The 27,625-nt window shown below is 35.9% G+C and overlaps 1 protein-coding gene across 3 annotated transcripts in view; it reads right to left on the bottom strand.

Annotated features, from left to right (window-relative positions):
• Window positions 1-4,048: 4,048 nt before the first annotated feature.
• Window positions 4,049-27,625, bottom strand: part of LOC131051307 (uncharacterized) — a 153,812-nt gene continuing 130,235 nt past the window's right edge. For 2 of the 3 annotated variants that reach the window (XM_057985761.2, XM_057985762.2), the window contains exons 6-10: window positions 5,497-5,567; window positions 5,017-5,134; window positions 4,789-4,881; window positions 4,596-4,686; window positions 4,049-4,505 (exon numbers count right to left, since the gene is read on the bottom strand). In XM_057985761.2, coding sequence (XP_057841744.2) covers window positions 4,630-4,686; window positions 4,789-4,881; window positions 5,017-5,134; window positions 5,497-5,567 — 339 coding nt within the window. In that variant the 3' untranslated portion in view covers window positions 4,049-4,505; window positions 4,596-4,629. The remainder of the gene's footprint in view (window positions 4,506-4,595; window positions 4,687-4,788; window positions 4,882-5,016; window positions 5,135-5,496; window positions 5,568-27,625) is intronic. The other variant, XM_057985763.2, reaches the window with a different exon arrangement.

A 27,625-nucleotide genomic window follows, 5' to 3' on the forward strand; every position in this document is an offset into this window, starting at 1 on the left:
TCCCTTTCCCCTTCTCTATCTTTGTCTCCCCCCTCTCTCTCTCTCTCCATCTCTCTTTCTCTCATTTATCTCTTGTCACTCCCTCTTAGTCTCTATCTATCTATCTCACTCTCCTCCTCTCTTAGGTGTATCTCTCTCCCATTACATCCCTCTCCTCTCCCTCTCTCCCTCTCTAGGGTCATATGGTATCCTAGAGATCCATGCATGTGTCCTAAGGGATCATAGGACACCATATGACCCATAATAACACATAAGAGGTCATATGGAGTCCTAAGGGGCCATTGGACACTATATGATCCATAATGACACATAGGAGGTCATATGGAGTCCTAAAGGGTCATAGGACACCATATGATCTCTTAGGACACCATAAGACCCATAATGCCACCATGTGGAGTACTAAGGGGTCGTAGGAGACCATATGAACCCTAACGACACCATATGGTGTCCTAAGGGGTCATAGGACACCATATGAGCCTTTAAAACACAATATGACCCCTAACAACATCTAAAGGGTCATAGGGTGTCTTAAGGGGTCATAAGGTGTCCTAAGGGGTCATAGGACACTATATGATCCCTTAGCACACCATAGGACTTATAATGACACCAAATAGTGTCCTAAGGGGTCATAGAACACCATATGACACTTTAGAACACCATATGGTGTTGTTATGGGTCGTTGGGTGTCCTGGGGGGTCTTAAAACACCATACGACCCATAACAACACAATATGGTGTCCTAAGGGGTCATAGGACACCATATGACCTATTAGGAAACAATATGACCTCTAATGACACCTAAGGGGTCATATAGTGGGCTAATAAAATGATATATTATTTAAAATTATGAATAGAACATCATACAATAGAACATCGGTAGTTTAGTTTTGATATAGTTAAGTTAGACCATTGTCAGCATAAGAGAGACTCCAGGTGAACAAACAATGAGGCTTTGCTAAAAAATAAGTGTAAGAGTTTGACCTAACTCTAAGAGTACATGATAAAAATCAAAGAGGAAGTTACAGACAAGAAATAAATTCACTTACTTCTATAGATGTGCAGACATAGTTGCAATGGGCTATGGAGGGACGGAGGGAGAGAAGAAGAGAGAGAGAGGGATGGGGTATGGAGAGAGAGAGAGAGAGAGAGAGAGAGAGAGAGAGAGAGAGAGAGAGAGAGAGAGAGAGGCACCTTGTACACACTTGAGAGGGGGAGACAATACACTTATATGTGTGTGTATATATGCTTAATATATTATATACATATATATAAATAAATATTATATATATATATACACACACATTATATATACAATATCATATTATACACAATCCCAAAATTTAAACAAACATAGTGCGTACACGCTTTTTACACCATAATTACCCTGTACACGATTTTGACTGTTTAGGCTTCAAAATAGGCCTAGATGACAAAGCTACGGTTTGGAAGTTTGATTTCCCTCCATTTCCCTCCCTTGTTGACATGTTTTATTTTATCAACTTGGTTTGTTGACTTTGTCATCATCAGGTTTACAGTTCATCAAGTGGGCATTTCTAAAATTGGCACCATATTTTCACCCATCTTTTGAGCTTTCTAACCATATAATTGTTTTAAAATTTGAACAATAACATATTATTATTGAATTTCTTTTACCAATCCCCATATTTCTTACAGACATATGTGCACCATTTTTTTTAAATAATTTTTGATATATTTATCGAAATTTAAAAAACTTTATATATTATTGTAGTGCACTTGATTTTTTACAGTTTAAAAAAAAATTATATTTTCGATTTGTTTAGTGCAAATTATGCTTCGTGTACGAACAAGTACCTAATTTTCAAGATATGCTCGATTGGAAAAATCACAAAAAAAAATACTCATCAAAAAATTACAAAAAAATACACATCTTCTAGTGCTCACTCTTAACTATCTTTTTGCCAAAGGATTTGTCAAAATACTAAATCTAACTATGATTTTTTTGATGCGCACATCAAACACTATGTTATGTTTTTCAGAAACAATCAGGATCTATTTTTCGTGCGGGAAAGATTTGACCTCCTTAATCTTATCCAATTTTGAAAAAGTTTAATAGTTTGAAAACTAGATTCAGAGTACTACAATATTTGTTCTTTGATTATCTTCATATCTTGAATGGATGACTTTCAAATTTTGCCTCTAAGTTCAGGTTCACCTGATTTCAGGAAAAAAAAAAAAAAAAATAGTGTCCACTTATACCCCCCTTTTTGACCACCATCTTTGTGCACTTAACCATAACAAGAAGCTTGGTTGATTGAGTTGGTACTTGTGAGAAAAAAAAAGCGACCAAATGACAATTGTTACACCTTGCTACATAATTAATCTTGAGTTGTGATATACCCATGACGTTCAATGGATATGTTTAAAGGCCAAAAGATGACATGAGCCCCCTATTTGCATGAACATCACACCAACACTAACAACATCATTCAAGTGTGATGTGTTTGGGAAGTCGTGTTCTAGGGTGCCATTGGACCCAAATCAATCAATCCCCTCCAATGGCACCCTGGAACATAACTTCCCAAACAAAACACACTTGATTGAGTCTAGGGATTTGCTAACATATTTTAGTCTAAGTGCCCAAGCCAATTATAAAAGCATAATAGCATTACACTTCCAAAACTTCCAAATAACCCAATACAAACAACATTCTCCTGATTTATAATGTGAATTCTCAAGTCTTCCATATTAAATTGGTTTTGAATCATTTATAAAATCACTTGCAAAAAAAAGAAATATAACAACTCATGGAGACCATAAGCTTTTAATTTAGGATTAAACATATGACATTCTAACCCTACATTTGTTAAATTTTAGTTTAAAATTTTAAACACTTTTATCTTAAGAAGGATTTGATAAAAAAAAAAACATTTGATTGCCCCTATAATAGTAGGTTGTCTTAAACAATCATAACACTTGCATCATTTTTTAGGACCAATCATATATTGTTTTATATAAATCCTTTCAAATAAGAACAACAATTTTTTTTAAAAGAATCTTTGTATAATTGAAATTTTCAATATATTTTGTATATTAAATTTCTATACACACTTTTTTACATGAAATGGAAAAATAAAAAATTCTCCATTTTTACAAATATAACTCATTTTTCATTTACCTAAAATTTTACCAATTTTTTCCTTCTTTTAAAACTAAAAAATCAAATTTCATTTACAATTTTATACTCCATAAAAGTGGAATACAATGCATAAAACAAATACGGAAAAGATTGATTATCTCACTTGAAAGACTTAAAGTTGGACTTCATAGTAGCCCACCAAGTAAATGGAATAAGATATATTATTGTACTAATGACTCTTGCATAGCAAAATAAAATTATTATATTTGAACTAAGGAAACCCTCTTTTATAAAGACATTGTATGTGTTTAATGCATGGGTTATTCAATACACAAAATTTGTTGATACCACTAATTAGAAGGAAATATTGATGTTATATAGACAAACATGCAATATATAATAAAAATATACAAGTATGGTTTTGATATGCCTTTTGCACTTTGATATATCATGTTATATTTTGAATTCTCTTAATCATTATGGAATGTTCGAGTTGTTACTATTAAGTGTTGGATAATGGATTTTACACAAAAAATTGATAATATGTTAGAAGACATTATACCCTAAAAAAGAGAGCTCAATAAATAGATATCAAGACCATTATGTAATAATTTGATTGCAATCTAATGAAAAATAAATCCCTTGGCCCAAATAGAAGTATCACACAAATGATTATAAAAGAATAGGAAGTCCCAAAAGTCAACTTAAGTGATCCTAAACTAGTGCCGACATCATGCAAATTAAGTTTTCTCAATCTTGCATTGATGTTAAGCATTCAAGTTAACTCAAAACCACAACTCAAATGTCTTTCAAAGGTTTGATGCAAATCGATTTCTCAATGTTGGAATTGAAATTACCCCATTAACTTGAATGTATTCTTATTAGACACAAGCAAAAACTCTCTAAATTACAAGCAATGGTGTCAAATCGATTTCAATAATTGTCTATACTTTCCCTACTTTTGATTTTTTTTTCTAACTGTACCATTAATTCCCATTATGACCTCATAGGACATTGCAATTTATTCACCTCGATTCAATGGTGTACAAATCCATATTTTTGTTTTTTAATTAAGAAAATAAATTTAATCTCCTACTTATTATACATATTTACAAATAAATTACAGTTCTACTAGCTCAAGTGATGCTATTACATCAAGCCTTTTATAAACATCTTTTACATATTTCTTTTCACAAATCTCCAGACCTTGCCCATTGTTTCTACATAATCAACAAATTATAATATATTAATTCCTCCATGCTTCTTTTAGGGATCCCGTTCTCACCAAAAAGATCCAGTATCAAAAAAGAAACAAGGTGGAAAAACAAAAAAGCCTCCACCATTAATTACTCAGCCAAAATATTATGTTTCAGACTGCAAAGAAGACCCTGTAACACCCACAAAGTTCCATGGAATGTTAGGAGGTTAAAAAACCAAGAGACTCAGGAACACAACAAACACAGAAAATGGAGGTATACCTCAACATGCAAGACATTATGGGAATGCACTACATTATAATGATTTCATTCTCTGAGATTCTTGTTGAAGAGCTCCATTGTATTCTTTCAACTGCAAGATACCATAAATGGAAAAACAAAAAAGGAAATTGGCAAGGAAGCCCATTAATTATGTCCTATAAATGCAAAAACATGACAATGAAAAAGTATGTGCCTTGGAAACTGCACTATTGGCGTTGGGTGGATCATATCCCGACTTCCGCAATACTTCTAAATTTTTTTCGTCCTTCTCATTTTGTTCCTGCACCTGGAGCACCCCAAACACTCAATCTGAGGGGAGCAAAATTTTATTCGGAGGAAAATAAAGCAGAAAAATATTATGACCTGGCACTTTCATTTAAAGAAATACAGGAAACTCATTAGCACTCTTAGAACCAATTACCTTCTCTAACATATTTTCCAAGTAATGTATCTCACTGAGTTTTCTCTTGGCAATCTCTTGTTTCACATCATTAACCGAAGTACTGTATTCCACAGCAACAGATAATTGATCAACTCTCCTGTTGTAAAAAGGATACACGTGCCTTGATATCTAATAACTTTAAGTTGAATTTTTTATTTTTTTTAATGGCAGATTTGAAAAATCTTTAGAGAACAATTCAAAAATGAGTCTCTTTTGACTAGAATTATGGGAATGAATCAAACCCAAATGAAGCAATTTGTATCCCTAAAATTAAGATCTGCTTTTCTATTTCTATACGCTTCCCATACCTCCTGCTTATCATCATAAACCATCCCTTTCTTTGTAAACTACGTACTTACCATGCATGGAACAAGAGATGAGTCGAGGCATAATTCTAAAAGAAATTACAAGAACAAAAATATTTTGAAAGGAGAACAAGAAAGCAAGATAGAGACATACTTATCTTCACGTAGAACATCAAACTTTTTGTTTTCAATCAGCTGCTCGATAGTTCCCAGTGCAGCCATTACCTACATGTTAATAAGTGAAACTGATGAGAAATCCATGATAGTTTCAAGAAAACTATACATTTTAAGAAATAATGAACAAAATTTTTATTAAATTTTCACATAAGTGATAGTCTAGACATCATTAGTTCATAACCCATAGTCACCATACAACTTATGAGATGTTATACATCTCAATCATTCCATGATTCTAGTCTTCTACGCGACAACCTTATTACAGTGAGATTGGCAGCGTACATTATTTCATCATTAAAAAAGAAATTGTATTTATATCAATAGAAGACCTTATATTAAGACCAAAACACAGTATCCGATGTTCTGCAGTTATAACAATCATAAGATCAAGAAAGTGAGGGTACACCGATGTGTCTGAGAGTATAAAATTATAGACTAGAAGAAAAGCCTAAAACCTGAATTAAACAATAACTAGATTAATAAGGTAAACGCGGAAAATGTACAAACTCTAGGCCAACAAAAAGGTCACTTGTTTTTAACTAATATGAGAAAGCAGCATTATCTTTTGGAAAAGATGTTAGTAAACAGATTTTTTCATTTTTTTTTAATAAAAAAAGGATGGTTCTTCCATCTGTTTTTCCATGTCATGAACTTCTATTGATCTTGTATTTACCAGAGCCAACTGGATGGAGCTCAAGAAGTGAAGTTAAGACTGATAGATGGATTGATGCAGAAAGAAGATGTTATCAGGTTGGTGCATTATTTTATTTTTTTATTTTAGTTTATTTACTTTATTATACACCTAGGATAGGATAAGCTAACTTAGGTAGGTTGTACTTGCATCATGTGATTTGTACTTTCCCTATTTAGTGGAGATGTTATGCACACGTGACTACAGCTCGTTTACGCCACATTGGTTGTACATTCACATCTCTCAGTGCTGTATCCTACACACTTGTTGCTCTCATTTGAGCATCTCTTGTAGTCTCATTGTATTGTATTATTTACTGTTTATTCTATCATATTGATCTTCTGAGTTCTTTGTGCTTTCCTTAAGCTTTCTTGATCTTGGGTAGCTACCTTTATAGCCAAGTCTTACATATCACTCCAAGTACCAAATCAAAAAAAAGTTGCTTTGCCTCGATTTGGGAGTCTTGGTTTTTAATAAGATCCTCATGAATAATGGCAGTTTGTCAAAAGCCTAATTTTGATATTTTCTGAAGGACCTGCTATCAGTGATCAGCTGATTCAATTTTCCACACATCTGCTAAAAGTAGAAAAACCCATCCTGCATAAAGGACAGGCTGTTCAGTCCTGGCTGAACATTAATGGAAAATGGTTGTTGCGAAGACTAGACTGTTTGAGAATGAACGTAGTGGTGCAGAAAAGAAGTCTCCACAGGGTGGGCAACCTTTCTTTATAAGTAACAGGGTCGGGAGGGATAAAATTTGAATTGAGGATCTTTTGGACCATACCCACGATCTGATAAATGTTTATAAATTATAATACATGTTTATGGGAGGCTGGGCAAAAGTTGCACTAGGAAATACCAAAAGTTGCAGAACAAAAAAAAGTCTACTGTGCAGGAGTTATTTGGTAAAAGGTCACGGGACATATGAGATTCTGCTGAACAACTACACATGAAATTCAATACCTCTTTTATTATGCACTTGAAGAATCGTAATATCAATCCAAAAACATATCAATGATCCAAAATTTACCCTTAGAGAGATGTCAAAGGATACTTTGTTGGAAGGAAAAAATCGAACACAGTTGTATCCAGATATATGTTCTTGAGATTTGCATTATGCAGAAGCAGCTACATATTCAAGATTAGAAACAAAATTCAAAAAGGCATTATAGGAAGGATAGATACTGCCTCTCATATGCTCGATTGGAATATTCCCATCCAAGTTTCATATCGGAGCTGATCCTGAAGCTCATCTGGAATCATGCTATCCAAACCATGAGCCCAGTTAACACGGGATCTACTTTATCGTATAACTAGGATTGTGCTTGACATTTGTACTAAAAGCTATTATACTAGTTCTCCTTTTGGAGAGGAGTGGGTTATGATTGAGGACAAGGAAACATAAGAATACAAAAAAAAGGGAACAACTAGATGAACTTCCAAAATCCTAGGAACAATATTTCAAAATGAAAATAATGTTGGAACGGGTGATGGGAGATCATGAATGCATCCCTACGGAACTTAGATTATCATACATGAAAACATGAATGTAAAAGACATCAGAAACATTAAACAGATGTTTTTCTTAGCCCAGTGAAAACTTCAGTGGCATTTCTGCATATATTTGGCAATCATCCTACCCACTCTAAGCAATTATGCTTCCAACCAAGCACTGGTTATCCAACATCATTAAATTCTTACCATAATAATCAACTGAGGAATAAAGCAAACCCATCCGTATAAAACAGAAAACCAAGATAAGTACACCCCAAGCTAGGTTTGATAAGAGGAAAACCGTATGAGAAATATTTGAGTATCACATTACGAGAAAACAGGATTAGATGGATGGGTTCTACACATGTCATCTACTTATCTCAAAGGACCAATTTTTAGAAATATACAACAAGATAAAGTAGAATTTATTTCATCAAAATATAGGAAAGAGTTTAGCATCTAGGGGAAGCAAAGTTGGTCTTGCAGTGCATAGTTTTTTACCTATGTTACCCCAAGTTTCTGGGATGGGGAAGGCAGGGGACGAGGGGACGAGGGGACATGTTTTGGGGTCCTCGATATTTGGGCAATTTTTTGATACAGCAGAGGACATCAAAGGGGAACGACTATATTAAAAATAGGGAAAATTTAGAATATGTAGAGAAAATTTAAATGTTCATATAATTTAAACTGTATGACTGGAAAATTTAAACAGTGTGATTCAATAATAAGCCAACCACAAAAGCCTAAGAAACACAACGAAATCCAAATCACAACAATGGAGAATTGAAATGAACACAAACTAAATCATAATCCAAAGATTGCCACAAGCAAACAATCCTTTGGCCTCCATTATTCTTCTCACCTCCAAAGATTGATAATATTGTTGCTCTCAAAAATTATCTTAAAGCACCATTTGGATAGCGTGGGTGGAAGAAAGCTCAAAGACTATGGTTAAGAACTAAGTTACCGGTTCCGGTTCGGATTCGGGTACGGGTTCGCGGATTCGGCCAAAAAAAAAAAAAATTTGGGTACGGGTACGGGTTCGTCCGTACACATATATATATATTTTAATTTTTTTTAATATATATATATATATATATATATATATGTTCAAACTTCAAACATCAAAATTATATATGTTCACAGTTCAAACATACAAATATGAAACATCAAACATACAATGTAACTTTCCCATACAATGATACATAGATGATAACAGATAAATCATAAATCAATAAATCATAAATCCATAATTGCCAATGCCAATAAATATTCTGAATTAATGGCTTGGGTTGGATGCTTCAGATGAAGATGAATATGGAATTTAAATCCCATAGATGGCTTGTAATTTGAATGTTTAACTTTATACTTTATTGTGTCATGACATTTTCACATTTTGAAACTTGAAACTTGAATATTATCTTTTTTGCAAACTATGAATATGATTAAAAATATTGTTTTTTTATTGTTTTTAAATGCTTGCTAACCCGTGGGCCCCGTTTTTGGGAACCCACGGGCTTGGGTTCACCCGGGTCCTCCTGGGTTCGCCCTGGGTCCCACCCGGGTCCTACCCAGGCGGTTGGGTTCCCTGTGGGTCTTGCAGGACCCACAGGGAACCCAGCCGCCTGGGCAGGACCCGGGTGGGACCCAGGGCGAACCGGACCAGGACCAGGACCGGGCACGGACCAGGACCAGGACCCAACCAAAATAGGGGAGAACCGGTATCTGAGGTTAAGAATGATAGATGATCAAGGTTGCTTTTATAGATTTTCTTGATATTGACGAATGGTTGTGATCTGAGGAAAAGGTTTGATGACCAATAGTTAAGATACGTTGAGAGGAATTGATTGCGTGATGGAGATTGATTGATCAGTCGAGTAGCTTGATTGACTTGTTAAGTGATTAATGAAACTATTGAGAGAATCGATTGATTAGTGAAGTGGATTGATTGATTTGTGGAACTCGAAGTGAGTTTCAATTAAGAGGTGGACTTAATTAGTATTAGATAATTAAAATACATGTGCATAAGAAGAATTAAATAAAGATTTTTTTTTTATTTTTTAGTAAAAATTTAGGAAAGTGAATATTTAAATAAATTAAAGAATCCATTAAATTATAAAAGACCTAGTTAGCTTTAAATAATTAGAATAATTTTTTAATCACGAGAAAGGTGGAAGAAAAAGGATTTGATTAAATAATTAAGATTACTTAATTAAGGTGCATGATAGAAGAAAGCTAAAATAATTAAATAATAAAATTATTTGATTGTTTGTGCAAGAAAGGATTAATTAAATAATAAATCTTAATTAATGGTAGAAAACATTAAATTATTAAATAATCAAAAAAATATTTAATTAATAATGAACAAAGGGAAATTTTGATTTTGAATTTGAAATGCAAGAGTAAAATTAGTTTAATTAAATAAAAATTATTTAATCAATTAAGAAGAAAATTAATAAAATGCCATTTGCAAGCATCAAGACAATTTTTAGTGTCTACAATAACAATTTTTTTATGTCATTTGCAAGCATCAAGACAATTTTCAGTGTCTACAATAACATTTATTTTTATCACTAAAGTTTGTTTATTTATATTAATATATCGGGATTTAACCTAGCCCAAACCAAGTGGAGCTAAATCTAGGGAGCTACCTCCCTTGACCAACAAGGCACCAAAGTGCAAGACCTATTAACAAGTCAGCAATCACATACTGATTTTTACTCCACCACTATCATGTGAGCAGAGAAGCATATCGAATGAACCTTCCTATCTTATATTTCTTCCTCTTCACCTCTATCCATCCTTCCTCTTGTCTATTTGCTACCGACATCTCCAACTTAGATTCTTCCATAGTAGTCCTCCCCCTCTCATCCGTGTTCCTTGAAACATCTTGTTTTTTATTTTTCTTTGGCCCATCACAAGACCCAACCATGGAACTATTTTTTGCCCTCAAATCCAAAATACTACCCTTACCTTCCATATCAGCTGTTCTACCAATATTAACACTATCAGTAGCCAAAGTTCTTGTGTCACCAAAGGGCCTAGAAGACGAAGGGCCTTTACACTATGTTGAGGTGTCTTTGATTTGAAAGTCGTGAACGACACCCATCTCATTTAAGGCTCTTGGGGAGTCATTTTGGCTACCATTTTCCACCACATAATGCTTATCAAAAACCACCTTCCACCACATTCCTTGTTTGTTTGATTTCTTCTTTTCACAATTTGCAGCGTTATGTCCCGTCTGGAAACATCTACGACATGCAAGTTACATATTTTTCAAATCAAACCTTAATTCAAATTTCTTTCATAACTCATTGTCAATATGCATGTGATATTAAAAAAAGCATACAAGTTACAACAAAAGCCCAAGGGCTACAAGTTTCACTTTCAATTAGGATGTGAAAATACAAAAAAAAAAAAAAAAAGAGGTACATTGTTGACTTTAATCTGTATCTCTCAACACTACATCAAAATTGGAATCCTCCTCTAAGTCACTATCATTGTGAGGGTCTGCCTCATCCAACAAATTCCCAACCAGTCCCTTTGGTGCCTCCACATCAACCTGGATGACACCTTCAGGATCAACATCCCACTATAAAGTTGGATTTTGTTGATACTCTAGAGTTTGATGATCCTGAATTTGAAGAGCATTATGCAAAACCACTAGCTTCTCCATTTGTCTAAAGGAAAGTATTTTTCTTGCAGTGGATAAAGCCATATGTGTACTGATTCCTCTTTGTAGCATAGGAACTAGCAACCTATGAAAGAAGGCGAATGGAAAACATCTTCAATTGTGGTGTATCCTTCCCATGCCATGTCCAACATTATGTAGCTATAATAGTAGGCTTCCCCCTCTCATCCGTGTTCCTTGAAACATCTTGTTTTTCATTTTTCTCAAGCCCATCACAACACCCAACCTTGGAACTATTTTTTGCCCTCAAATTCAGAATACTACCCTTACCTTCCATATCAGCTCTACTACCAATATTAACACTATTAATCGCCAGAGTTCTTGAGTCATCAAAGGGTTTGTAAGACGAAGGGCCTTTACACTATGTTGAGGCATCTTTGATCTACAAGTCATGAACGACACCCATCTCATTTAAGCCTCTTGGGGAATCATTTTGGCTACCATTTTCCACCACATAATGCTTATTAGAAACCTCCTTCCACCACGTTCCTTGTTTGTTTGATTTCTTCTTTTCACAATTTGTAGCATTATGTCCCGTTTGGAAACATTGATGACATACAAATTACATTTCTTTCAAGTCAAACCTTAATTCAATTTTCTTTCATAATTCATTGTCAATATGATGTGATATTAAAAATAGCATACAAGTTATAACAAAAGCCAAAGGCTACAAGTTTCACTTTCAATTATAATATGACAATAGAAAAAAAGAAAAGGTACATTGTTGACTTTAATCTGCATCGCTCAACACCATCAAAATTGGAATCCTCCTCTAAGTCATTGTCACTGTGAGGGTCTCCCTCATCCAACGAATTCCCAACCAATCCCTCTGGTGCCTTCACATCATCCCGAGTGACATCTTCGAGATCAATATCCTGTTATAAAGTTGGATTTTGTCGATACTCTGGAGATTGACGATCCTGAAGTTGAAGAGCACTATTCACAACCACTAGCTCCTCCATTCATCTAAAGGCAAATCTTTTTTTCTTGATGCAGTGGATAAAGCCATATGTGTACCGATTCCTCTTTGCAGCATAGGAACTAGCAACCTATGAAAGAAGGCGAACGGAAAACATCTTCAATTGTAGAGTATCCTTCCCATGCCATGTCCACCATTAATAGGGTTAGTTTGAACTAATGTAGCTCTATCTATCTTCCCCTATGGCTTATTGAATGTTGGACCACAGAGATTTGTGAATGCAAGCATTGCGTGTGAAGTATTGTAGACTCCTCATTTGTATACATCTTTTGAAAGGCCTTAATTGGCCTTTCTTTCACCTCTTCATCACCACAAGGAGGCAACCATCCAGCCTTCGGTGCATACCACTTGGGATTTAGAACAAACGCTGCCATATGAAGTGGGGAGTTCATTGTGTTCCACCTCCGCATCACAATGGGCTTAATGTGTTACTCATATAATCCCAAAGTAGGATCCTTAGCCAAAACTGTTTGCTTTATCTTTCCAAGCATGTTGTCATGTCTCATATATCTTTCTAAGACTAGGAGAGTCTATATCAACATATCTAATGACATCTACAACAGGTGAGATGAAAAAGCAAACATATTTGCAAAATGCAAACAAAAAGTTCAAAAGAATTAATTGACAAGTTACAAAATTTAAAATTAAAAAAATAAATATTACAATTAGCAATTTAATATTTAAAATTTAATAAATCAGCAATGTCTTGTGTCGCAATGTACCATCAAACATCATCAAGGATCCTTTGTTTGATGGTTTTCCTTCAATAGAGCTTGAAGTAGGCCATCTACTCCACTCTGAAAACATCATCATCAATTGTAGAGGCTCATGCACCTCAAGCATCCTCTCCAACAAAATGAAGTAATTGGCATAACTTGTCTCAATAGGTTTGAGGAATTCCTTTGAAAATGTCTTCAAGAGAACAACATGTGATGGTTCAAAATGAACATTTGAATATCTCTAGCTTCTGCCACCAATTGCTTCACCCAATCTATTTTCCCTATCCCTTTCAATGCATTTTTCAATGTATGAACACATTGGGTCCAAAAAATGTGCTTGTAAGCACCCTCCACCATCATACCAACCAATTTGTACAAACGTATTGACTCAGTGACCACGTATACAACATTTGAGGCCCCAACTAATCTATTGCCTCTCAAAATGCTAAATTGGAAGTCTACATCCCAATGCTTCCGTGAACAATCCACAACTCTAAGAAAATAAGAGCTAACTAGGCACGTGACTATAATATTGATGACTTGTTGATGTCTAAATTCGATCCACCCATCCATCACAACTAAACAACTTGTCTTGATCCATGTTTGCCTCGTATCCTCCATTAGCAAATTAACCCTAGAAAATTCTTTATCTAGGTACTACATAGTTGATGATATCTAGGGGGTACAAAAGAGGGACCAATAGAGGCTACATTTGTGATCATTTGTTTGAAATAAGAGGAATGGGCCACATGAAATAGGATGGCATGGGAGATAATTAATTTGGCAACAGAAGACTTTGTTGCATCTCATGCCTACGCATTAAACATACTTGCAACTGTCCTTGGTCTCTCATCACCACTAATCTTTCATCTTCCTCTTGTGGCAATATCACTAGTACCACTACCGTCTAATCCTCCTTTATGCTTAGACAAACTTTAACTCCATGGACTGTAACACCCATAAAATGAAGCCGTTCCCTTGTTTAGATCCCTTTAAATTATTTCTTGCAAATGTGAGACTATTAGTAATGATAGTGAGAAGGTTGAGGTTTAAATGCATGAAAGAAGTAGACATAAAAGTAGAACTCGTAGAAGTATAGCAGCCATGCTTGAAAAACTCAGACTCAACAACAACTCAGGTAGCCCAATTTTGAAAAAAACTCAAGACTTGCCAAATAACACAAGAAAAATCAGCAATAACTCGACAAATTTATCGAACATTTTAAAATACATAAATTTCTAAAAATATTCTTCAAAAACACACATATTACTAAATTTATTGAGCATATTACTAATTATCATATATAAATCAAAATTAGAGTTTAATGCATATCATAGAACAAAAAACAAAATCAACCCTAAATGAGTTACAATGCCACTTCCACTAGCCATGTTATATGTAGAAGTTGCCCCATCTAAATATATTTTTGGCATAACGTTTGATGAGGCTTAGGGGCAACACCAAAACGAGGTTGAAAGTAGCACCCCGTGAGAATCTGAGGATTAGAGAGGTAGAGAAATAGGTCTAGATCTTGGGGGAGAGAGGAGAGTTGTTCCATCCAAAGAAACAGGAATCACCATGAATCGCCTAAACTCGGCGAGTTCGAGTCCGAGCCATGCTCGCCAAGTCTCTGGGACTCAGACTCGGACTCGTTTGAGTCCGGCGAGCAAACTAGCCAGACTCGCCGAGTTGGCGAGTCTGGCTCAAACTCACCAAACTTGGCAAGTCATGAGCCCCAAACTCGGCTACTGCCTGGGTTAAGTAAAATGACAAAAAAAAAACATTTTAAAAAGCATTTTTAAAATGAATGGTCTCGTCTTTGTTCACTACAACCTTCGCCTGAGAATGAGAAAAATTAGGGTTACAACATGTCAGCCAATAGAAAAATAACACCTGACGCCTTTATTAAATAATAAGTTTTTTTGGCCTTGCGGGGCAATGCCCCTTGACCCCACCTTGGGTCGCTGCCCCCAAACCCCCGTCGAAAAATATGGGGGGAAACTGCGTCGATAGAAGTAGGGAAAATTTAACCTCCGAGTTTGACACTAATTTGATCGACCAGGTAGATATAGAGGCTGAGACTGTAGCCATGGCAGAGGAGGAGTGGAGAGCACGAGCACAGACAGGAGATTCAGAGGTAGATAGTGACATGGATGTTCCTGATGCTGGTGAGCATGGCATGGTGTCACGGGGAGTGGCCATGGCTGTCGAATCATCCAGGACCTACCTTAGACGCCTTCGCAGGAGGCCAGGGCCGGATGGTGCAGGCTCCTCTGAGCCATAGGCTTGTAGTTGTATTTACCTTTGGTATTTGTATGAAACATTTGATGATGATCATGTGATGACATGGATTTTTTATTCCATGAGTTTTGTAATATTGTATACATTTGACAATATTTATATATCTATGTTTGTTATTTCCTTCAGCTAAAATTTGCGTTTATGCTTATGTGATTGATGTATACTTGTGTATGTAATCAAATGAGCCGAGTTTGAAGATGTTATTGTGTTTTTAAGGTGTATTCAATAAAGGGTGCCTGAAACAACTTTTAAATCTTTAAAAATCTCTAAATTTCTTGAGTTTTTCACTTTCCCGAGTCCAGCCAAGTCTGACTCCGAGTCTCGAGTCCGAGTCCGAGTCCGATTCGGCCTTGCCGAGTCCGAGCCGAGTCTGAGTCCCGTTTCTTTGGTTCCATCCAACTTGTACCCTAGATATTTTGATGTTATTTTATGCATTGATACTTGTTGCTTAGTATTATGGAATGGTGATTTGCAAAGCATATGTTAATGATTTAATTTTAATCATTATGGAATATGAGATGATTGTTCCTTTTATCAATAAATGCAATGATAGAGATGTGTCGAGATTATGGACTAACTACTTGAATTTGACCTAGCGTGTACAAGAGATAGTTGTCCTCCAAGAAGGGACCAGGAGTATCATCAATGTTGTTTGGAACAATATCTATAAGTTGAGACTTGTAGAGTTGTGTTAGCCTTGTTACCGACAACCAATGTATGCCAGGTAACCCTATTTGGTCAATATAGGTGATTAGGGTTTTGTCAACCTTATCTTGAATAATGGTATTTATTTATATCGATCAAACTATTAACAAGCCCTTTATTTTAACTTTAATTGTTCTTAATGATAATGGGAACTTTTGTGAAGTTATTAAAATTATATAATTAAAATATAATTTTACATATAAATATTTTTATATATAATATATTTATATATATATAATTTCACTTGCAGCATTAATCAGTTCATGTTTTTGCTTTTTGAGCTATGTAATAGTAATTAGTTAAGCAATTATTCAATCCAGTAAAGAAAGATGATACGAGTTCTTTCCTGAGTTTCTTTTAAGCAGCATATTTTTGTTAAACAAGAGCTGAAAAAGAAAGATTTATTTAAAGGGAAAGATTTAAGTTCATAATCTTTACGGCAAAACTCAACTATTCTTTCCTATAGTGAACTATAATTATGCATTTTCTTGAAAGCATCTGAGAAATTTTCAACAAGTGTAGCCATGCTCATTTTTAGGACCACACTATGGAAAATCTCTTGTTAAAGTCTTTTTTAGGAAAAGGATATTGCGGCTTGAATAAGCCATAAAACAAAGTCAATACAACTATTACAAAATGATTACTTAACTAGAGACTATAGAAACCCCAATGGGAATTATAGCTCACATTAGTAAATTGAGCAGTAAATAAGGGTTATTCCATCCACATTTCCTCTGCATTAATAGTTGCTCGTGGTTAAGCATTGGCTAATTTCCTTGTAAACCCAGAAATGAGACAACTGCAATTACATTTACTAACTTTCGTAATAAAAGAATGTATAGTTCTGATTTAACAGAAGTCACAAACTTAAAAAGAAGAATGGATAGCTTCAGCAACCCTATCATAATGGGGAATTCATACTGACAATTCTTGAGAGAGCGGGTTGCTAGAGCGGGTTGCTAGCTCAAATACACAGGTAAGAATTCAGTGTTAAATTAACATAAAATGTTGCCAATTAAGGATTGTCTCTCAAAATATTTGACATCTCAAACATGTCATTTTGGATATTTTGTTGAGTCTTAATATGAACATCGGCCAGTTAGCCACATTAGAGTCAAATGCAGTTAGCACAGTAGATAAACCTAATGGCTTGGAAAACTTCAATAGGGATGAGTTATGTCAAGTAGGGTGAAGAACAACGACTTCATGCATTGGCATGATTGCAAATATTTCAAAACCTTTGCGCAAGGTGATGCTACTTATTGTAAGCATCAGTCAGTTCGTTAATCTAGATATACAACCCAATCAGAGGTCATACTAGTTAGGAGAAGCCTATGGTGTGTGACCAACTAGGAGTTGTGTAGGATTAAACGCCACTCTTAGATGGCAAAGGGTCCTACTTCCTTTACCTCCCAATGAAGGGTCGGGCCTTTCCAATTAGAAAAGGCACGAGGGACTAGTAAGTCCATGATTGGGCAAAAAAGCGCACTAATGATACTTTCCCTCTCCCAAACAATGAAAATATTGTTTAAAGATTAGAATGTGTATCAAGAAAACTGTAATCTCTAAACCTTTGTTCTCTCTTATGCGGTATTGATAGAATTGATGAATATATGCTTATGTGTTGGATTACATCTTTCCAAGTTTAATTCTCTGATATAAAAAAATAGTTTATGGTTTCAGTTTCATTTTTGCATTCTTAAAAGATGTTAGTTATTGCAAGATTTCCAATTGTTGAAATGTTAATTATTTTAAGTTGCATAGTGAATGCATGTTACATATGGTATCAAAGCACTGGGTTTGACACTGAATCTAGGGCTCGGCATGACACCACCACAATTTTAGGGTAATAAACTAAAACAAAGCATTTTAGTTTTTGCTAAGATGTGGATTTGAACCACAAAACGGAAAAGAGCTCGTGATCTAGTCTACTCCCAACTCTAGAGAGTAAAAAACCTAAAACATGATTATTCATGTTGCTCTCCACTATTTGGACTTCTTAAAGAAGGGCAGCAGTGAGAACCACAATTAGGGCCAACAAAGTGCAAAAAACAGTAAACAAACCATCAAACCAAAAGGAAACTCACACACCCACTCTAGGTTTCTGATTAGTACCTTTATCAAAATTTGAAGGGTGCGAAGAACCAATAACTGAAACAGACAGTAGCTCTTAGAAAGAGCATTGTTTTGTACATCATGTAAAAAAAGCAATTTTCGTGTGAGCAATAGTAATAAAATATCAATTTTGTTGTGTAAATTCTTATTTCAATTTCTTGCATTTAAATAATGAAAACTAGATGGAATTTGAGACTGAATATAATTGTAATCAAAAGGTCATTTAAAGAAACACTAAGATGTCCCATAAACAAGAGGGCAGAGGAGAATCTGGACCCCTAGTGACTTCAATCACCAAGCGAGAAAGGCTTATTCACATGGTTTAAGACACCCAAAACAAGCTCCGAGTTTTGCACCAAAGGGAGGGAGGTCACATTGAAACTCAAAACGAAGAACATGAGTCTCAATCTAGAGACAGACAATCAGAACAGGAACACACTCGTCAGAGTGAGTTTAAGGGAACTCAATCCCATACCCTAAATAGGAACGATAAACAAGTAGCGGGTGCACTCTCTGATGATATGAAAAAGGTTAATCCCCCTCAATATGATGGATCAAAGGGCAGAGATGCCACTGAGGCATGGTTAACTACTATGGAAAAGTATTTTGAAATCTGAGACTAGATTGAGAATATGAAACTAGTTTGGGGGGCTTACTAGCTGACCGAAGAGGTTGTCAGTTGGTGGGAAAACAAGAAAGTTGAGCTAGGTTTAAAATAAGCCAACGTAACATGGGATAAATTTGTAGAAATTTTTAGACAAAGATGGTTGCCCAACTATTCTTTGAACAAAAGCTGACAGACTTCTAGGATCTAAAACAAGGGGAATTCTCAATGCATGCCTATTGCGAGAAGTTTACCCGTTTACTAAAGTACGTGCCCCAATTCCAAGCTGATGAAAAGTGTAGCATCAAAAAGTTAATCAAGGGCCTTAATAACAACAAAGGGGGGTCTGTAGATGTCTTAGCCCCTTCAACCGTGGATGAAGCCTACGAGAAGGTTGTCCAATAGGAACAAAAGCTTTGAAAGGGTGATTCTAAAAGGGATGGGAATAGAGAGAAGGATAATTGGTCACAACTTTCTCAAACTTTCAAGAGAAGAGGAGACAAGTACGGGTTGAGTAATAAAAATGGTAAAGGATTCAAAGGAGGTCAACAAGATAACCAAGGGGATCCAAAGGGTTTTGATAAATCCAAAAGAGACAATGAAGGGAATAATAGCTAGGCAAAAAAGAGAGGACCCCCAAGGGGTGTTATACCTGTGGAGGCAACCACTACAACAACCAATGCCCAATGAAAACACGAGGGCAGCAACAAAGGAATCCTTTGCCACCTTAGAAAACAACTTTCTAGCAGAGGATTCATGCAATGGTGGACAACTGACAAGCAGAATACCAGTTTACACCAGTGAAAACTTTAGGTGCACTTTATGGAAACCCCATAACAATTGAGTATGCTTTATGGCTAAATCTTGGATTGTTGAGTATGCCAATCAATCTAGAGCTCGGGTAGAGCAATGCCTATTTGGGACAAGGGTTGAATTTCTTGACTTCACCACATAAGTTGACCTTTATGTAGCACCTTTAGGCACCAATGATGTCATTTTAGGTATGAATTGGTTGGGTCGACACAAAGCTAGGGTTAACTATTATGACAAGATAGTTGAGTGCTTAGATGACTTAGATAACAATGTACTCTTACAAGGCACCTATTGAGAGGTTAAACTGGAGCAACTCTCCGCCCTCCAATTGGAGCCGAGTGAGAGGAAGGGTTGCGAAGTGTTCGCAAGTAAAATGGAGGAAATCAATGACTCCAATGACGTCAGATATTAGGATGATATGATGATGTTTGAAAACAATTATCATCATGGAGGAGAATCTATTGAGAGTCGGAGACCATAAGAGACATTAGAGGAAAGGTTTCCTGATCCTCGAAACTACCAAGACGTGTTTCCTAAGGAACTTCCTGGGTTGCCACCCAAAAGAATATCCAATTTCTCCATCGAATTGGTGCTAGGGGCATGCGCAGTATTAAAAGCTCCCTATCGTATGGCAACAGTCAAACTTATGGATTTTAAAGCATAGTTGGAGGAGCTTATGAATAAGGGTTTGATTAGACCTAGTGTGTCGCCATGGGGGCGTCAATGATTTTTGTCAAAAAGAAAGATGGAACTCTTCATCTCTGCCTTGACTATAGAATGTTGAACAAATTAACCATCTGAAATAAATACCCCTTGCCCCGCATTGATGATTTGTTCGATCAAATGCGTGGAGCTACGATATTCTCCAAGATGGATTTGTGCTCAAGGTACCACCAATTAAGACTGAGAGATGAGCATATCCACAAAAGTACCTATTGTGCTCGCACACACACCCCATTTTCTTCAAACAGGGACCCCCGTAGTTGCAATCTACCTGAGTTAAAGAGAGAAGGTAAATGCCCCGTGTTAGAGGCCGAAGTCTCCTAGTAGGCCGAAAACTTTCAAACTCCCAAATTTGTGAAATTCACCTCTCATAAGTAGAAGACAAACAAAGAGACCTAAGTTGCAAAAAGGAGAGCTTTTACTCGAAAATCAAAAGAGGTTGAACTCTCACGTTTTGACTCAGTAGGCCAAAAACCTATCGCCAGATCTAAGTTCACAATGAGCCTGTTTGGCCGAGATCAAAATAACTTCCAAATGGCTTCAAAAGCCCGAAGTGGACAAAGGGACAAGTTCACAAAGAGCTCTCAAAACCTCTCATTTGGCCAAAAAACCAAAAGCATTTGCAAATCTCACAAAAATAGCCCATCGGCCAAAATTTGAAAGCAACTTCCAAAAACATTAAAAGGCTGAAGCTTTCCTTTAGGCCAAAATTCACAAAATCGGCTAAGTGACCGAATTCGCGCAATACAAACTGAGGGAGAAAACTTTCAAAGTTCAAAATCGTGCCAAACCACCCTCATTTGTCGAAAATGGAGAGTTAGGCAAAATCGCCCAAGAAAGGTGAAATGGTCGAAGTTTAGCAAGGCATAAAACTGCGCAAAAGGCTCAACTTGCCCGAAAAGACCAAAGATCTCCCAAAATCGGCTTTTAACCCGAAAATCCTAATAGAGTCAAACTAGCACAAAATCCTTCGAAGGGCCGAAACTTGAATAAAGGGTCTCAGTAAGCCGAAAAGAGAGGAAGGCCGAAAATCAAAACTCAAAATTGCCCATTCAATAAGAAAGCCCCGAGTTGACAGAAGGAGGCAATAAATAAATGAATCGTTCATTTTGAGCTAGTAGCCCGAAGTTGCCATAAGAGGGCATTGTGAAATCTCATAAAATGACTTCAGATCCCAAATATGAACTAAAAGTTCATAATCACGCAAAGTTCAAAATCGCACAAAATTTCCTTGGAGGCCGAAAATGAACACGAAGTTCAAAATTTGCAAAAGGAACCAAAAACATTTTCTAAGGGGAGCGAAAACATTGAAGATTGGGGGTTTTCAAAGGAATATCAGCAAAACCAACGTTGTGCATTTTGCCCATAGAAGTCATTCCCAGTCAAAATTGGCCTAGAAGGCCAAAATAAAAACTCAAAGGCCTTCAAGATGCCTCGCAAGCCGAAAATTGTCTAAGTCGCCATAAAGGGAGATTTTAACTTAAATTTCAACAAGTCTCCAAATCGTGCCATTTTAACCATTGAGCCGAAATCCTCCTTTGGCCGAAAGCTAGAGCTAAGGAAATAGAGCGTACATTTTCACTAAATTGGCTGAACTTCTTAAAACAATAAATTGCACAAACAAACCAAAAGGCCAAGCTTTGGCCTATAAGGAGTAGCTTTAACTTGAAGTTCAAAATCTTGCAGTTCCCTTCTCTAGGTCTGAATTTCGTTTGAAGTTTGAGGGTGAATCAAGACTAAGGATCGGATTTCACATTCGAAGAGAAACATTTAAAAGATACATCTCACAAAGAGCTTCTCAAGACCGAACTTCACCGAGACAAAGCCAAACGTTTAAGTTAAATTTTATAATTTGTTAAATTAATTTATTTAATTTTTTAAAATGATTAATCCGGATTGAAATTGATTGTTCGCACAATAACGACATCAAGAAGGGGCTAAAGCGTCAACCTAAAGCTCATATTAAAGATGCAAGAGCACCTAAATGAAACTAAGCATTGGGAAGCGTGCCGCTGAACCACTACCTAGACAACAAAGTTGAAGACCATCAACGAGATTGACGACAAAGAACACAGAATGCAACAAGTATGCATTCTTGAGAAATGCACTACGGGATTTAATTCTAGAAATTCAGTTTTAAAAACTGAAATTGTTTTACTGTAAAACTACCTGCGGGTACCACTCAAGATATTTTGAAACAAAGAGGAAACAGATCTGTTGTGGACAGTTATGTCCAACTACCGGATAGACTCAAATTGAATCCAGACAGTTGTAGGTAGTTGAGATAGTGGTTGAGAGGATAACTAAGAACTAAGTGGGTATGGGCAGCTTTATTTTGTGCGATAAATCAAGACCCTTAGATGCAACCAATCCTGGCCTTTGATTCAATATTGTAAAATCTATAAAAGGCAGAGGCCTTTCTTTAGTAAAAGGTTAGAGATTGTTAGATAGTTGGACTCTAGTTAGACTGTTAGAATATAGTTAGATTTTTAGGTAGTTAGATTGTTAGATTTCAGTTTTCACATTCGGAGTAAAGTAGAACTGTTGTAGAAATTGTTGTAGTGGCAGTTGAAGCAAATATATGAACATTGAAATATGGTGTTTATTGTCTTTTTTTTCTTCTGTTTGCATGGTTTCCATTATCATTTCAGATAGTCTTTCTGTTTTGGGTGTGCGAGTATTTGATGGATTCAGGCTCATACCATTGAGGATATACTGATTGTATCTTCTTGTGTATGGTTAGTCTGAGCCTTTAATTGCATTTAGTTCAATTGCAGGTGTTCGTCTAAGCTGCGCCAGAATTGGGTGCTTAGCCATGCATTTGCAATCTGAAAATCTTCCAAGTCCCCTTGAAGATTGCACTGTTCCTCCGAGGTTGTGAGCCATTCTAATGAAGCAGGGATTGCTTATGTTGAATCCGTCTACCCACATACCAGCCTGGCAAATCTTAGGTTTCCTAAACCCTTCTCTTTGCTTTTTATTTAGCAGTCTGAGAATCGCAGCAGACCAGCTTGTTGCAAAACATAAGACCCCTTGTGCTCCCAGCAAAACACATCAACCGTTGAGTTATCCCACAGTCAAGACCTAACATTTGGAATCTTGAGGTTGTCACCTTTGATCAATAAAAACAGCATTAGGGCTTCCTTGTACAAGAGAGGATAGGATACTCAACGAGGTCATTCTATTCTACGTTGGCCGGATAGAGTTGTAGTAATATAATTTTAGGCATGTCAACATTACCTTTTTGGCTTAGCAATGCCCCGACTCCCTTTATGAACTTGATGAATAGTGTATTTCATGACTGCCTTGACAAGTTTGTTCTAGTGTTCTTAGACAATATCCTGATATATTCCAAAAATGAAAATGACCATCTACAGCATCTACATATTGTTCTAAAATGCTTTCATGAATACAAGCTCTATGGAAAGTTATCCAAATGCACATTCTTTCAAAAAGAAGTACAATACCTAGGGTAGATCATTTCAACGAAGGGAATAGTTGAAGATCCAACAAAAATTAAGGCTATTTTCGACTAGCCAACTCTTAGAAACGTGCACGAAGTGAGGAGTTTTATGGATCTAGCAACTTACTATAGGAAGTTCATAATGAACTTCTCATGTATATCTTACCACATAACTTTGCTTCAAAGAAAGGGAAAGAGGTTTGAGTGGACTGAAAAGTGCTATAAGGCATTTGAACTCCTACGGTACTGATTTTAAAAGTGCCAGATTTTTAAAAGTGCCAGATCTTGAGGGCCATTTCATGGTAATTGTTGTCAATGAAGCCTGCACCCTTGCTAAAGCTGTGAACTTCAGCTCCCTATCGAAACATGGGAACACTTCAAAGCTGTGGGTAACCTAAAAACTGAAGTAGACCTCCAGAGTAAGCTGGTTCTTTTCAAAATCTTCAACTAAACTAACAATTTCTTCAGGGAAAAGAGTGAGGCGGAAGACATATGAAACTGAAATCTAACCCTAAGGTGACTCACCAAAGTGATATATTGAAAAACTTAAAAGTAAGAAAGGGTGACACACAATATGAGAGTAATAAAACTCTCTTTCACAACCCAGAAAAGATAACCTTTGCATCAGTAATTTATAAGGAGGTTGGATAACCACAACCCTAGGAGGAAAGAAAAAAAAAACTTTCACAATCCAAAACTGATAACTACTAAATAACAACTTATAACCTGCAAATGATTATTCCCCTGCATAAAAGCACCAACATGAAAAGATGTAGCTCCAAGGACAAGAAAATCACAAGAATCTACACTAAACAATAAGGATCCACAATAACAGATGAAAATGGGAAGGAATGAACTAATTGTCACTGCAAAAGGTACCACTAATCTATACTACTTCCCGAAAATGTGTTACAAAATCATTCATCTTCTACAGAGAGAACTCTAAAAATTACAATCTACCAAAATAACGAATAAGTAATAACCCTTGAAAAAGTGAAGTCCTGCAGTATATATGCTTTCCAAAAAGCAGATAATGAATAATATAATCCACCCCCTCTTGGGTGAGCAGAAACATAAATCCCACCTTTGAAGACCTATAACAGGTCTGAAAGGGAACATACTGGAGCAAAAGTCAAGCCAACCCATGCCGTTACCATAAAAGCCCCTAAATGCATCATAAATGGCCCCAAAATATCTCCTGAAAGCCTTCATAAATGCAAAAAATATCTCTTTGCCCTGCTCAAAAATGAAAAATAATCTCATAAAGTGATTTTAAAATCTATTACTTAACTAGACATTTGTTTAATTCCCTTTTTATATTTAAAGTCAAGACTTAATAACATAAAGATAATAAAGTTATTTATTTAAAGTGATTAATAATATAATCACTTTAATAAGTAATTTCATTATTTTTATTTATTAAATCAATAAATGTAATAAGAAAAAATATTCAACAAAGTGTTTTAATTTATCACTTTAATAAAATATTTTCTTTATTACATTTATTATATTGGTGACTTCTAAATATAAAAATGAAATCAAACAAAGCTATTTAAGTAATAAATTTAAAATACTTTAATAAATTATTTTTACATCTTATATACCATGCCTAAATCTTTATAAAAAGATATTACTAAGAGGTCAAACTATAATATACTTAATAAAATAGGGAAGGGAACATAAATCATTTTAAGTGACCCCCTTAGGCATTTCATGGGGGAAAATGAGAGGAAAAATAAGAAAATAAAGCAAAGGCACAAAGTCTTTTCACATCGACGTATATTAGGGAAAATGACAACCCTAAAACTCATTTCATTTTTATCGATTTTTTCCATCTTCATTCTGTTGTGGCGTGAAATGGCCGACATGAGGATTTGGAGGTTGAAACTACAACTTTGGATGATTCTGGGCACATACTGGGGCTACCATGAGGGTTTTCTGCATGCTCTTTGCCGAAAATAATAAGCTGGGCGTTATTCTTCCTATTTCCAGACGATTTTTCTACAATCTCCATGCATATTAGGGGTACCGCCATGTCTGATTTGTTGTGTAAATTCTGAAAACGATCTACAGATTAGCATGCCATTACCAGCCGTTTTAGGTAAGCTATCCCTTCTCCACGCGTAGCAAACTGGATTTGAACAATTATAATGACTGGAAAAGTGAAAAAAAAACTATAAATTCCTCCTTTTTGTTTCTCTCTTCAATCTGCACGAAATGTTGTTGGCGATGAACTTGTGCTTGAGTTTGTGTAATTGCGTTTACATGAATGCAATACTGTTGTTGTATACCTCGTGCAGGTCGTGGGCTTTTCTCTTTTAAAAACTTGCATATTGTTGTGTATCATTGGATGCGTTTTCGTTGTGGCTGTAGCTGCTTAATGAATCTGGGCTTGTAACTAAAAATTGGTTGATTTTCTGAAGACTTTAATCACCATACTTTGATTCTGATAGTAATTGTAAACTAGAAGTCTTTCCCTTTTTTAATACTGCTCTGCGCTTTAGATTTCCCTTGTCTTATGCTTTGATTGGGCAACCATAGCTCACGACATACCTGCATTCTTCCGTTTTTCATGTCGTGACTGCACTTATGAGTTTGAGAAAACCATAAAAGTCTCTTTAATGGCATAAACGAATGTATGAGACCTTAGTTATTATGATTCATATCTGCTTATGACTGATTTTAACCTCCCTATCCTCCTTAATGCTGCTCATACTATCTTTGAAGCTGCTGTAACTGTATTGGAAGCTTAAAATCATTCATATGACTGCATGTCTGATACAAAGATTGCTCTGTAATTTGGAGTTGTGATGAAAACATTTGACTATTCACCTTCCTTCCATAAAGAACAGACTCTTATCACGCTCACCTGCTGTAATCATCTTTAATGTTATTAAAAGACCCTTATTAAAAGACCCTCTGTGGCTCTATTAAACAGTCTTCATGTCGTTGTAGTTGCATATGACTGCTACAAACCTGCAAATTTTCTTTTGTATGCTTCCTAATACTTCAGATTTGCCCATAATATGCATAAGTTTGGTGAATGCTCTTTGCTCTTCTCATATATGGAATTATGATTTCATGCTGCAACAAAGGTATTAATGTTATCATTATTTTGGTGCTGCATATGACCACTTGCTGTCTCAAGGGTTGCATAACCACTATTAGTCTTTTGACACTACAATATTGAATGCCTTCTTAGGCCCTTTATGGACAGTCCCAAATATGCACTGTGTATCTCACTATTATGCATAACACGAACTTGTCCATGCTCTTTAGAAAGGGCAGCCTTCATTCATGCTTATTGGCTGATCATGTGATCGCATACTTACGTTTTGTTGCTCTTTCTCTGTCATCAGCTCTGATATAACTTGATTGTATGACACATTGTTGTTGTTTTCATATGAGCTGGGCTCAACCCTTGTGGGAGCCTCATTTGCCCCCACTCATTCATGAAGTTTATGATTAGTAAGCCATGTTTTCTTGGTCCTACACATGAAGCAAACATGTTAGAAATAATATGCATATGTATGATGATTTTCTTGACTTCCTCTGATTTGACATTTCCCCTTCTAAGATTCATCTGTGATGCAGAGTATATGCACGTGGTGCATGTAGGGACTATATATACATGCATGTGTTAGTATACATGTTAAGAATGTAATCAGCCATTGCTTAGAACAAAATGTTCTAACTCATTGTATATTTAACTCTTTTGCAGATACCAGAAGGAAGGCAGATGCAGACAAGGACGAAGTAGCAAGACAAAGGCAACATCAAGGCTACTCCAACTATACCAGTCATTCAG

The sequence above is a fragment of the Cryptomeria japonica genome, chromosome 9 (assembly GCF_030272615.1).
Source record: "Cryptomeria japonica chromosome 9, Sugi_1.0, whole genome shotgun sequence".
Classification (NCBI taxonomy): Eukaryota; Viridiplantae; Streptophyta; class Pinopsida; order Cupressales; family Cupressaceae; genus Cryptomeria; species Cryptomeria japonica.